The sequence below is a fragment of the Triticum dicoccoides genome, chromosome 1B (assembly GCF_002162155.2).
Source record: "Triticum dicoccoides isolate Atlit2015 ecotype Zavitan chromosome 1B, WEW_v2.0, whole genome shotgun sequence".
NCBI classification, from domain to species: domain Eukaryota; kingdom Viridiplantae; phylum Streptophyta; class Magnoliopsida; order Poales; family Poaceae; genus Triticum; species Triticum dicoccoides.
In genome coordinates, this window is record NC_041381.1 from 136,655,498 (window position 1) to 136,670,222 (window position 14,725).

The 14,725-nt window shown below is 47.4% G+C and overlaps 1 protein-coding gene across 1 annotated transcript; it reads right to left on the bottom strand.

Annotated features, from left to right (window-relative positions):
• Nucleotides 1-13,019: 13,019 nt before the first annotated feature.
• Nucleotides 13,020-13,700, bottom strand: LOC119314507 (Werner syndrome ATP-dependent helicase-like). The gene has a single exon (XM_037589218.1). The coding sequence runs from the start codon at nt 13,698-13,700 to the stop codon at nt 13,020-13,022; it is 681 nt and encodes a 226-aa protein (XP_037445115.1).
• Between the last annotated feature and the right edge of the window lie 1,025 nt (nt 13,701-14,725).

The following is a 14,725-nucleotide window of genomic DNA, read 5'->3' on the forward strand; positions in this document are numbered from 1 at the left end:
CAGACTTAGAACCACGATAGGGGGGCGCCCCCCACCCTCGTGAGCACCTCTCGTATCTCCTGACGTGCATTCCAAGTCCTTCGGGTGGCTTTCCTTCCAAAAATAACTTCTCCAGTTGATTTCGTTCAGTTTTGACTCCGTCTGATATTCCTTTTCCAAGAAACACTGAAATAGGCATAAAGTAACAAATCTGGGCTGGGCCTCCGGTTAATAGGTTAGTCCCAAAAATAATATAAAAGTGGATAATAAAGCCCAATGCCTAAAACAGTAGATAAAGTAGCATGGAGCAATCAAAAAATATAGATACATTCGAGACATATCAAACACCCACTGTTTACTCTATGAGGCACGGAATGGCCTACCCGAGAGACGCTGGTGTGGTATATTCTACGCATGGTCATGGATCCCAGGAAGGCATGGCATGGTATCTTGTATTTGGGTTCTAAATGATTCCGTTGAGACATTCAGAAGAAGAGGCACGGTCATGAATGCCATGAGGGCATGGTTGGGTCTGTCGGAGCGTCGCGTTTCGTACGTTTATTATGGAAACAAAGCGGAATGGGTTTAGATGTTAATGCTAAAAGTTTACTTTGCGAGTTGCTGGTTCGACAGTCGAGGTGTTTAAAAGCGTAAGCTCCTTGTTTTTAAAAGCTACAGCTTCGTGCTGAGTTGCGTGGCGCTTCTTTTTTTAGAAGCACATGCATGAAGTGAATACAGCCACGGTTCTGTACCAGGCAGCGACATGACTTTTACACTTGCGATGGCGTCGATGTTCGTGGCAGTGTTAAGGGTCACAGGCACGGGCGTGCAGCGCTAAAGGCATGCTGCCATATAATATAGAGTCACGCGTCCGTGTGCTTGTGTTCTAAATAATTCCGTCGACTCGATCAGACGGAGAGGCACGGGCGTTCAGCCCACAAAAGCACCGTCAGGGTTCGTTCCTTGGTTGTTAGGCGCACAGACGCGTGAATGTAGAAGGCACGTTTTTCAAGGAAAGAATGCACATCACGATCTCACATTTTTCAAGCAAAACGCGGACCTGAAGTCCGTATAGCCACGGTTCTGTACTAGGTAGCGTCATGACTTGTACTCATAAACGCGTGGACTTTCGTGCCTCTTGGCAATATTTCGGGTCACGGGCACTGGCGTGCATCCCGCAATGGCATGGTGTTGTTTTATACAGAGGCACACTCGCCTGTGTTTCTGTTTCGAATGCTTCTGTCGACTCATTCAGACGGAGAGGCATGTCCGGTCAGCCGACAGAGGCATAGGGTTCCATTACGCATAGTCATAGTCACATTACCATGGGTGTATGCTTTTGGTATTTCGAAATGATTGCACTCACTCATTCTGTTGGAGAGGAATGGACATGAATCCGGTGGAGGCAAGTCTGCTTATTAGCCAGAGTCACGTTCGTTTCTTTAGTTGGGGTAACCCAGCGGAATGGGTTGAGATGCGAACATTGACTGTTGAAGATGTTCTTGAAAGCTTCTTTCCTTGTTTTCAAAAGCACATCCACGGTTCTTTGTTGTTGTTGTGTGTAGTACTCGATAAAGGCACTGACTTGATCTGATGGAGAGTCATATGCATGGTGTGGTATTATATAGAGTCACGTTCGTCTGTGTTTGTGTTTAGAATAATTCCGTCGACTCAACCAGATGGAGAGGCACGGGCGTTATTTCGTTTGTTGGTACATGTAGATGAGTAGGCTAGTGTCATGTAGCACACGGTTGTGCTTCCACCAGAGGCACTTCGTTCGCCCGCTGGGAGCATGTTTTTGCGAACCGTGTGTAGTTTTGGTTCAAATGATTCTGCTTACTCGTTCACTTGGATACACACGGTCGTGGAGTCTATGGAGGCACGTTTTTCCATTAGGTTGAGTCACGTTAGGCTGCCAGTCGCGTCGATGTAGATGTCACGGTTTTCAAGCAAAGAACACATGTCACGGTGCCAAAACATGAAGGTGAAAGCATGGCCGATTCTAGAGACATGAATATGAAAAGCACGGACCTGAAGTCCATGTAGTCTCGGTTCTGTAGTAAGAAGGATCATGATTTGTACTCTTAAACTCATGGACTTTCGTGGTTCTCTGTGTTGCAATATTTCAGGTCAGAGGCACGGGCGTGAATCCCAGAAAGGCATGGTGTGGAATTACAAAGAATCACGATTCTATGTTAAGTGGCGCCATGACTTGTGTACTCATGATGGGGTGTATGTTTTGGGCGACAGGCATGGTTGTGAAACTCACAAAGGCATGGTCCGGTTTTAAATAGAGTCACACTTGCCTGGTTTCTGTTTTGAATGCTTCCGTCGACTCAAATAGAAGAGAGGCACTACCGGTGAGCCCGCAAAGGCATATCTTTGCATTACATACAGTTTACGTTCGTTTCCTTAATTGGGGTAACCCAGCGGGGTGGGTTCAGATGCGAACACTCACTGTTGACTCTGTGACGCACCGAATGGCCTATGTGAGCCCATGCTGTTTTTAAAATGTTATTTCCTACCCTAAAAAATGTTATTTCCTTGTTTTTAAAAGTACAGCCACGCTTCTTTCTTGATGTTACGTATATTTCTCGATACAGGCGTGGACTCGATCAGATGGAGAGGCATGGGCATGGTGTGGTATTATATAGAGTCACCCTCGTCTGTGTCTGTGTTCCAAATAATTCTGTCCACTCGATCAGATGGAGAGGCACGGGCGTCAACCCCACAAAGGCACAGTTTGGCATTACCCACAGTCACGTTTGTTTCTTTAATTGCGAAAACCCAGTGGAAAGGGGTCAGGTATGAACACTCACTGTTTACTCGGTGAGGCACGAAATTGCTTGTTCGAGAGTCGCTGCCATGGTGCAGAGTCACATTTGTTCGTTTATTGCAGAAACCCAACGGATCGACTGGCGTCTCCTCGTATTCGGGTGTGAACGCCACGTGGCGCCGCTCTGGAAACCCAATGGTCCGAAGGGCGTCTCCTCTGGTGGCGCCGCTCTGGCTCATCGTCCGAGGTGATCTTCTGGCTATTTAAGGCGGACAGACGGAGTCTCGAAACCCTAGCCACATCCTACTCCCTTTGTCTGCCGCCAGGTCTTCCATTTCTCTTACTCCTCTCTATCCTTTGACTGTCTCCGCCATGACTGGGCAGAAGAAGACTTCTCCGGACTGTCATACCCTGTCACGGGAGGATATCCCGGCCGGTGAGGGTTCCTCGTCTGTGAGTTCACCCTGTTTCTGGTTTTCCTTCATTTGTTTTTTCTTTGTTTCTCCTACTTGATTTAGGTTTTGAAACATGAATTACTGTGGTTAGCTGATTCCTAATTTGATGCCGGTGTGTCTTGCTGATACTGATTTACAGTCAGTTGGAGCTACTCTCATTAACCTGGTCAATGGGATGAATGCCTTGGTTTCAATTGCAAAGGTTGACAGAACGTACAAGGAGTTGCTGGAGGTCACCTACGAATGGCAGCAGTTCTACCAGGAAAGAAGAGAAGACTTGGAGAAGGCCAATGCCACGATCGTAGAAATTACGGTTGTGAGGAGTAATCTCCTTGAAAAGCACACTCGGTCGTTGGAGGGATTGACGTCAGCTGTGAAGCGACACAAAGAGAATACGAAGGCGCTGAAGGAGGAGATTGATGAACTGCGCTGGGAGAAAACCAACAAGAAGGTAGGTGGGGACTAGATATACAGCAGCGTCCCTGTATGTTGTGTGTGTCTGGTGTTGTTAAGCAGTGGAGTGGAGTTTCTTACCTTGTCTTGTGAAATTTCACTGTCAGCTACTTTGTTAACAAAATGTATTTTGGTTTCGAGTAATATTATAATTAGGAGCCGTTACTTATGATGCAGGGGAGGTGAAGTCTCTGCAACCACTTTTGTGAACCTAGTATTGTAATGACTTGCATACTGATGTAGGCGTGTACGTTCGTGGCTTTTACGTAGAGTCACGTTCGCTTGTATTCATGGTGTGGTTTTACATAGAGTCATGTTCGCCTGTATTTGTGTTCGAAATGATTCTGTTGACTAGTTCAGAAAAATAGGCGCGCACGCATGTGAATCCCATGGGGGCATGGTTTCGTCTTTCACATAGCCACATTCGTACGTTTACCATGGAAAGAAAGCAGAATGGGTTTAGATGTTAACGCTAGCTGTTTACTTTGTGAGTGGCCGATTCGAGAGTCGAGTTGTTTGAATGCGTAAGGTCCTTGTTTTTAAAAGCCATGGTTCTGTACTGAGTTGCGGCGTGCTTCTTTTATTAGAAGCACGGGGGTGAAATGAATACAGCTGTGGTTCTGTACCAGGTAGCGACATGAGTTGTGTAGCGCAGGCGTGAAGAACTAAGAGGCATGGTGCCGTATAATATAGAGTCATGCTCCCCTGTGTTTCTGTTCCGAGTGCTTCCGTTGACTCGATTAGGAGAGGCATGGCCGGTGAGTTCACAGAGGCACAACTTTGCGTTACGCACAGACACATTCATTTTTTCAACCCAGAGGAATGGGTTGTGACGCCCACACTTGTTGTTGAATTTGTGAGGCACCGAATGCCTATGTGAGAGACGTTGTTTTTAAAAGCTTGTTTCCTTGTTTCCACAAGCACAGTGACGCTTCTTTATTGATGTTTCTTATATTACTCGATAGAGGCGTGGACTCGATTAGATGGGAGAAGCACGGGCATGGTGTGGTATTGTATAGAGTCACGCTCGTCTGTGTTTGTGTTCGGAATAATTTGTTGACTCGATCAGTTGGAAACCCAGCTGAAAGGCACCATTTGGTCTTACCCACAGTCATGTTCCTTTCTGTAATTGCTGAAACCCAGCGGAAAAGCTTCAGATGTGAACACTCACTGTTTACTCTGTGAGGCACGGAATGGCTTGTTCGAGAGAAGCTACTGTGGTGTATTCTTTGCATGGTGGTGGGTCCCAGGAAGTGACGGTGTGGTATTGTGAAGAGTCACGTTTTGTTGTTTTCGTGTTCCAAATGATTTCGTTGAACTGTTCGCGAGGGCAGGCACATCCGTGCAGCGCGGAGAGGCGTGGTTATGATTTACCAAGAGTCACATTTGTGTGTTTATCGCGGAAACCCAACGGTTCGATGGGCGTCTCTTCGTATTCGGGAGTGAACGCCACGTGGCGCCGCTCCAGAAACCTAATGGTCCGACGGGCATCTCCTCCGGTGATGCCGCTCTGGCACGTCGCCCGAGGCCAGTCTCCGGTTATTTAAGGTGGACGGATGGAGTCTCGGAACCGTAGCCACATTCTGCTCCTCCATTCTTCTGCCGCCATGCCTTCCTTTCCTCTTGCTCATCTCTTTCACTCACCATCTCCGCCATGGCTGGGCATAAGGATTCTACTCTGGACCGCCGTGCCCTGTCATGGGAAGAGATCCCGGCTCGCGAGGGTTCCTCATGTGTAAGTTCACCCTGTTTCTGCTTCTCCTTCATTCGTTTTTTCTTTCTTTCAGCTGCTTTGATTTAGTTTGTGAAACATGATTTATTGTGGTCTGCTGACTCCTAATTTGATGCGGGTGTGTCTTGCTGATACTGATTTACAGTCAATTGGAGGTAGGGTTAGTATGCATCATCCTCTTTAACAGAAGCCCCTGCTGTAGAATTGGGGAGCAGTTATGGCACGAGAGAGATCAGAATGGTGAGTGGGGCGGCGACAGCAAGTGCTATGAGGTCCTTGTTAGTTATCCTCAATAATCTGGTCGATGAGATGAATGCTTTGGTTTCAATTCCAAAGGCCGAAAAAACGTACGAGCAGCTGCTGGAGATCACCTACGCGTGGAAGAAGCTTTGCCAAGAAACAATAGAAGATTTGGAGAAGGCAAATGCCAGGATCGTAGAAATTACGGCTGAGACGAGAAATCTCCTTGAAGAGCACACCCGGTCGTTCCAGGAATCGGCCGCAACTATGAAGCGACACGGCGAGAATATGAAGGCGCTGAAGGAGGAGATTGATGAACTGCGCCGGGAGAAAACCAACTAGAAGGTCGGTGGGGACTAGATATACAACAGCGTCCTTGTCTGTTGTGTGCGTCTGGTGTTGTTAAGCAGTGGAGTGGAATTTCTTACATTGTCTTGTGAAATTTTTCTGTCAGCTACCTAGTTAACAAAATGTATTTTGGTTTCGAGTATCATTGTAATTAGGCGTCGTTACTTTTGATGTATGGGACGTGAAGTCTCTGCATCCACGGTTGTGAACCTAGTATTGTAATGACTTGTGTACTGATGAAGGCGTGTACGTTCGTGGCTTTTCTGTGTTGCAGTATTTCGGGTCACAGACACGGGCTTGCATCCCACAGATTCATGGTGTGATTTTAATAGAGTCGCGTTCGCCTGTATTTGTGTTTGAAGTGATTCCATTGACTTGTTGAGAAAAATAGGCACACACGTGAATCGCATGGGAGCATGGTTTCGTCTTTCCCATAGTCACGTTCGTACGTTTATCAGGGAAAGAAAGCAGAATGGGTTTAGATGTTAAGCCTAGCTATTTATTTTGTGAGTGGACGATTCAAGAGTCGAGTTGTTTGAAAGCGTAAGTTCCTTGTTTTTAAAAGCCACGGTACTGTACCGAGTTACGTCACGCTTCTTTTATTAGAAGCACGGGAGTGAAGTGAATATAGCCGCGGACTATGACTTGTGGACTGATGATGGCGTGGACGTTCGTGGCAGTGTTAAGGGTCACATGCACGGGCGTGAAGAGCTAAAAGGCATGTTGTCATATAATATAGGGTCACATTACCGTGTGTTTGAGTTCCGAACGATTCCGTCGAATCGTTCAGACGGAGAGGCACGGGCGTTCAGCGCACAAAGGCAGCGACAGATTCTTTTTTTAATTGGGGAGACCCAACGGAATTTGTTCAGATGTGAACACCCACTGTTTACTCTGTGAGGCATGGAATGGCCTATTCAAGAGACGCTGGTGTGATATATTTTTCACGGTCATGAGTCCCAGGAAGGCACGGCGTTGTATTGTGTAGAGTGACATTAGTTTATCTTGGTATTCCAGATGGTGTGGTTTTATATAGAGTCACGTTCGGCTGTATTTGTGTTCAAAATGATTCCATTTACTCTTTAAGAAAAAAAAGGCACGAAAATGAATGCCATGAGGGCATGGTTGGGTCTGTCGGAGAGTCACGTTTCGTAAGTTTATTGTTGAAACAAAGCGGAGTGAGTTTAGATGTTAACACTAAATGTTTACTTTGCGAGTGGCCGGTTCAAGAGTCGAGGTGTTTAAAAGCGTAATTTCCTTGATTTTAAAAGCCACGGCTCTGTGCTGAGTTGTGTGACACTTCTTTTAAAAGGAACGGGCGTGAAGTGACTACAGCCACGCTTCTGCACCAGGCAGTGACATGACTTGTACACTGACCATGGCGTGGATGTTCGTGGCAGCGTTAAGGGCCACAGGCACAGGCGTGAAATGTTAAAAGACATGTTGCCGTCAACTTTCCCATGTGTTTCCCATGTGTTTGACTTTTGAATGATTCCGTCGACTCGATCAGATGGAGAGGCACGGGCGTTCAACACACAAAGGCACCGTCAGGTTCTTTCTTTAATTTGGGAGTCCCAGCGGAATTGGTTCAGATGTGAACAACCACTATGTACTTTGTGAGGCACGGAATGGCCTATTCGAGAGACGCTGGTGTGGTATATTTTTCGCACGGTCATGGGTCCCAGGAAGGCACGGCATGGCATTGTGTAGAGTTACGTTAGTTTGTCTTGGTGTTCCAAATGATTCTGTTGAATCGTTCGCACTGAAAGGCACAACAATGAATCCAGGACAGGCACGGTTATGCGTTACCCAGTGTCACATTCGTGTGTTGATTGCAGAAACCCCACCATCCGACGGGCGTCATGTGAACGCCGGGTGGACACCGCTCCTGAAACCCAAGTGTCCGACGGGCGTTTCCTCCGGTGATGCCGCTCTGGAGGAGGTGGAGGTATTTAATAGAGTGAACGCCACGTGTCGATGTTGCAGAATCCAAAAGGACCGACGGCCGTCTCATCCATCGGCGTAGTGAACGCCGTGTGTCACCGTTCCGGCTCCTCGTCCGAGGTCAACGAGCAGTTATTTAAGCTGAGCGGCGTCCGCCACCACTAGACATCATCCTGCTTCTCCCTCTTTCACCGGCAATCCTAGGAAATCATCCATCTTCCTATTTTCATTTGTGACGTTCCCCGCCATGGTTTGGCACAAGATAACTACTTACGTGATGCTTACTCCCGAGCGCCGCTTTCAGATGCAGGAGGACATGCGTTCGAGGCGCGCCGCTCGGGTTGCAGCAGGCATGTTTCCGGACTCACCGGGGCCGGAGGAGATTTGGGAGGTGGAGGAAGTGGAGGGGGTGCGTCGGAGCTCATGCAGGGAGTTGATCCAGTGGGCGGAGATGTCATGGAGGAAGAGGAGGGGGTGATCCAGTGGGCGGAGATCTGATGGAGGAAGAGGAGGTGGGTGACAAGGATGACGAGGACGACAAGGAAGGCGTGGACGAGGATGAAGAGGACGGCGAGGAAAGCATGGAAGAGGATGAGGAGGATGACACGGACGACGAGGATGACGATGAAGACGAGGAAGGCGTGGACGAGGAAGATGAGGACGACGAAGAAGGCGTGGACGAGGATGACGAGGACAAGGAGGAAGGCGTGGACAAGGATGAAGGGGACGACGAGGAAGGCGTGGACGAGGATGACGAGGATGACAAGGAAGGCATGGACGAGGATGACGAGGAAGGCGTGGACGAGGAAGATGAGGCGGGGTTCTATCTCGGTGAGTCGGCCTTGATGGCGGAGCAGACCGCTATTCTAGAGTCCATCCAAGATGAGGCGTATGTGGAGTCCAACCGGCGCTTCCTCTGGGAAGAACAGGAGAAGACCGATGTTCTCTTCGATGAGCTAGATGCGGAGGCCAACGACATTGATGTCAGAATGGAGATAGTGGACATCTCCGACGACGGGGAGTAGTGTAGTTTTGTTGGAAGATGTTTGCTTTTCCATGGTTTTTATGCTTTCCATGTCTCGTATGACTGTAAAGGTTTAACAATGTCAAGCAATCATCGTTGTCAGAATGGAGACAATTTCGTTTCCATGTCAAGCAATCGTGTTTTGTTCTTAAGTAGTAGTACTACCCCGTCCCAAAATAAATGTGTCAACTTTGCAGTAACTTTGTTGTATTGGTTAGTACAAGGTTGAGCCAATTAATTTGTGACGGAAGGTGTATGTTTTATTACAAAATTGCAGTTTCCAGTAGCATATTTGGGTCGGAAGGCGTATGTTTTATTACACGGTATTGTTTTATTATAGATTGCTGTTTCAAGTAGTACAAAATAAACGTCTCAATTGGGGCACATATTTTATTCTAGAGATTTCAGTGTGGTTAGATTTGAATATGGTTTCAACATGGTTATATTCTAGAGAGGCACTCAACAACATGCACAAAAAAGCCACAGATGTGGTTCTGAGAAGCACCGTCTTGCATGATTTTGCCGCAAGATGGGATTCGGCATTTATGCAGGACATTCTGGGTTTTATAAGTGTCGAAAGAATTGTTTTTCACTTATATGATGTGTGACAGAGGCCGAAATTATGAAATAGGTGCAAGGTGGTCCCTAACGTCTCCTTAATGTATCATCTATACACTCCACTGTTACAAGCACGATCGTCATTCTTGTCGAGGCACGGAGGTGAAGGATGGAGCCTTTGTCTCGGTAATAGTCACGTCCCATGTTAAGAAGGAAGCAAATCTTCAGACCCAATACGTCGGAAGTTGGCCGTAAGGCACGCTCCTGCCTCTGCGTTTTTGATGACGTCACGTTTAGTGCCTCTACGTCGGGTGGATGTAATGCTCGGTTTGCTGATGTTTTTGTTATCAGCAAGTTTCTTAACATGTTACGCACGACAGGGGTACGGTTTTATCGGACGTAGAGGCACGCACGTAACAAACAGGAGGCACGGACGTGATTTTAATGGAGGTACGAACGCAAAAGGATCATGACGCAAGGATGTGAAGGTGTGCCTCTGCTTTAAAGAAGCTGTCATTCACACGTTTTCATTGCGCGGGGAATGGACTATGAGCTGCATGTGTTTTCGAAGGCATTAGACCTCGTTAATGAACTTATCAGAGAGAAGGTGAATCTTTTGGTTGACGTCTAGAATGTCGCGTAAAACGACTTGAAGCCAAGATACGCATGGTCCCCTTGGTATCAGAGGCACATAGGCACATAAGGGCCTATGTGGTGCACTAGAAATAAACTTGTGCAAAAGACATGTAAACTGCAAGCAAACTACAAGGTTAACTACGACACAAGCAAACCTAAATTTATAACAAGAAAACGGCAGTCTTGAGAGAAAGCAAATCTAATGAGAAATCGAGAATGGTGTGAGCAATGTTCTAGATACTTTTGTTGGCCGGGACCACATGCTTCAGTAGTCGTAGTCGCCACAGGACCTAGCGCACTTCTTGGTCTGCTTCTTGTCGAGTTTTGCCCGGCGAATCCCTTCCTGGATGATGGTGAGGTGGCTCCATATCTCGTACGCAGCGTAAGCATAATTTGCAGCGTACCCGATGTGCCTCATGGACAGGGGCATGCGCGCCCAGTGCTGCTTCTATGTGTTGGTTAGCTCTACGTCGTGCACAAGGATGCCTGACGCGTCCCCAAGGGAGTCCAAAGGCTAGGTAGCTGTAGGCACACTCCATTCTTTTTGGATGTCGACGAAGTGGGCGATCTCCAGTCCGACGCGGCCGAGCATCTCTATGTCGCCGTCGATGGAGAAGCCAAGAAACGTGTACCTGGGGTCAGCGAGGAAGTTGTCAAATGTGGTGCAGTTCTTGTCGTCGGCGCTCAGTTGAAAGAGTAGCACCGGATGATCCTTCCCAACAGAGAGCATGACAAGGGCTGGTTTCTGATCTTTGCCAACGTCGTTGGTGTACTCCACATCAACTCCGACGATCTTGTGGCGCTCGAATTCGAGTTGTCGCTCGTACTGCTCAATGATGGTGGCCGCCTTGTGCAACTCGTTGGTGTGGATCACTTTCAACTTGGTGTTGCCGTGGGCCTGCACCTCGAATTCCTTGGTTAATCCCATGGCCTGGAGTAGTTCGTCATCCTGCAACCTGGTATTTCGTGGGGAACAGTGAGTGGCAGCGCAATGGCGATTTCTGTTGTTTGTGGGAGACAAGTCCGCAGCAAAAGTGTAAATTTAAGGGCGGGGAAGTGGCAAAGGAGTGCATGATCTCACTGTCGATGCGATTGTGCACATCGTGGGTTCTCAGTCATGGTTTTTCTTTATAAAAAATAAAAATAAAATCAGCAGTTATGTTTTTAACAACCGTCGTATCTCCAGCAAGTCGTGGAGATGATAGCTATGTTGCGTGGTTTGCTGTCAAACGTTAACTTTTACAATTTATCTAGTGAGGCATGCAGGGGCAGTATGTAGAGGCACAAGTCTCTGACCAAGAGAAGCATGCTTGAAGTGGCTGGTTTAACTCTTAGACACACAGGCGTGGTACATTCATTGGGAGTGGCAAATGTTTTCTTCATACATTCGCTGGGAGGAGCAGTGCTATGTTTCTTCAGAGGCACTGTTGTGTGTCCGTGTTGCAACAGACGCTACCAGATGGACAGAAAGAACCAGAAGCAACGAGAGGCGTGGACATGCAGCTACAAGAAGCACTCATACAACAAGAGGCGCAACAAGAGGCACAAATACGATGCTACGTGATTGCACGGACGTCAATTCGTGCTATGGTGCAACGTGAGGCACGGGCACGAACAAATAGTCGTGCACTCAACTACATACGCAAAAACCACATATGTGTTTTTGAGAAGCATCGCCCTCCGTAGTTTTACCGCAAGGTGGGATTCAACATTTATCCAGGGCATTCCGGGTTTTACAAGTGTAGGAAGAATCGTTTTTCACTTATATGTTCTGTGGCAGAGGCACGACTATTACTTGTGTGACGAAGGAATGTACGTCGAATGTACGTGACGTGAGGATTGACAATAGGCGTCCATAAATGTTTTCCGGAATGTTTTTCAGTTAAATTTGAGAGGCATGAATGTGTTGACGGAACAGGCATGGGTATGTCTGAAATAGTTGCAAGGTCGTCCCTAAGGTGTCCTATTCGCTTCACAGTTACAAGCACGGTCATCCTACTTGTCGAGGTACGGAGGTGTAGGATGGAGCCTATGCCTCTGTGATAGTCACGTCCCATATTAAGAAGGAAGCAAATCTTCATAGACCCGATACGTCGGAAGCTGGCCGCAAGGCACAACGTGATTCTAAGGGAGATACGGACGCGAAGGATCGTGATGCAAGCACGTTAAGGTGTGCCTCTATTTTCAAGAAGCTTTCATTAGCACGTTTTCATTGCGGGGGCCATGGCCTATGAGTTCCATGTGTCTTCGAAGGCATTCGGCCTCATTAACGGACCTGAAGCCAATTTACGCATAGTCCCCATAGGAGTGGAGGCACAGAAGTGCCTCCGTGGGTGTTTTAAGTAGTTGGTGTTATTGACGGACAACCGTGCCTCTGTAGTGTTCTTCTTTGAGGGTCACGGGCATAAGCAATGTTTTGCAAGGAGAATAAACACCTAACTACCTCTGTATTCAAAATGTTTTTCTAAAGTGTTGCATACGAACTATTTTTAATGTTGTATGTGCAATGGTTTGTTAGAACATTGTGCACTGCTTTTAGTAGCATTTTGTAATTGTTGTCCCTGCATTTCGATGCTGCATCCACAAAGGTACTAGTGCATGTGCATTACGTTAATCGTATAGCATCTCTATTTTGTTTATATTATTTAGTTCACGCCAATATATTCTAATAATAGAAAACTCCAACATTACATTGGAAATAAACTTGTTCAGAACATATGTAAACTGGAAGCAAACTACAAGGTTAACTGCGACACAAGCAAATCTAAATTTAGAACAAGCAAGTGGTAGTCTTGAGAGAAAGCAAATCTAATGAGAAATCTAGAATGGCATGAGCAATCTTCTAGATACTTTTCTTGGCCGGGACCACTTGCTTCAGTAGTCGTAGTCGCCCCAGGACCTTGGGCGCTTCCTGGACTGCTCCTTCTCGAGTTTTGCCCGGCGGAGCCCTTCCTGGATAGTGGTGAGGCGGCTCCATATCTCGTACGCAGTGTAAGCATCTTTTGCCGCATACTCGATGTGCCTCATGGTGAGGGGCATGCGTGTCCAGCGCTGGTGCTCTGCGTTGGTGATCTTCTTCTTCATGTCCTTGTAGTAGTCGTGGACAAGGATGCCTGAGACATCGCCAAGGGAGTCCAGAGGCTTGGTAGCTGTAGGCACCCTCCATTCTTTCTTGATGTCGACGAAGTGGGCGATCTCCAGTCCGACGCGGCCGCGCATCTCTATGTCACCGTCGATGGAGAAGCCAGCAAACGTATACCTGGGGTCGGCGAGGAAGTTGTCGAACCTGGTGCAGTTCTTGTCGGCGGCGCTTAGTGGAAAGAGTAGCACCGGATGATCCTTGCCGACGGAGAGCTGGACGAGGGCTAGTTTCTGATCTTGGCCAACGTCGTTGGTGTACTCCACATCAACTCCGACGATCTTGTGGTGCTCGAATTCGAGGTGTCGCTCGTACTGCTCGATGATGGTGGCCGCCTTGTGCAACTCGTTGGTGTGGATCACTTGCAACTTGGTGTTGCCGTGGGCCTGCATCTCGAATTCCTTGGTGAATCCCATGGCCTGGAGCGGCTCGTCCTCCTGCAACCTGGTATTTCATGGGGAACAGTGAGTGGGAGCGCAATGGTGATTTATGTTGTTTGTGGAAGACAAGTCCGCAACGGAAGTCTAAATTTAAGGGCGGGGAAGCGGCAAAGGAGTGCACGATCTCACTGTCGATGCGGTTGTGCACATCATGGGTTCTGGATCGTGGTTTCGTCTCCCTGACGGTGCGGTTGTGCACATCCTTGGTTTTTGATCGTGGTTTTTCTTTATAAAAAATTAAAATAAAATCAACAGTTATGTTTTCAACAACCGTCGAATCTCCAGCAAATTGGGGAGATGATCGTTGTCTTGCGTGGTTTGCTGTCAAATTTTAACTTTTACAGTTTATCTCGTGCGCAAGTCTCTGACCAAGAGAAGCATGCTTGAAGTGGCTGGTTTAACTCTTAGACACACGAGCGTGGTACATTCACTGGTCGTGGCAATTGTTTTCAGTGATACATTCAGTTTGCTGTCAAATGTTAAGTTTTTGCACTCTCGTTGTATAAGTGATGTGCTTTATCAAAGGCACTATTGTGTGTCTGTGTTGCAACTGATGCTACGAGATGGGCAGAAAGAACGAGAAGCAACGAGGGGCGTGGACATGCAACTGCAAGAAGCACTTATACAACAAGATGCGCAGCTAGAGGCATAGATACGGTGCTACGTGAGGCACGGAGATGATGTTACAGGATTACACAGATGTCAAATTCATTGCTATGGTGCTACGTGAGGCACGAGCACGAAAAAATAGCCGTGCACTCAACTACACGCGCAAAAAGCCACAGATGTGTTTCTGGGAACCACCGGTCTCCACTGTTTTAGCGCAAGGTGGGATTTGACATTTATCCAGGGCATTCCGGGTTTCACAAGTGTAGCAAGAATCGTTTTACACTTATATGTTATTCTGTGACGACGGAATGAATGTCGAGTGTATGTGACGTGAGGATTGACAATAGGCGTCCGTTACTGTTTTCCGAAATGTTTTTCAATTAATCCTGAGA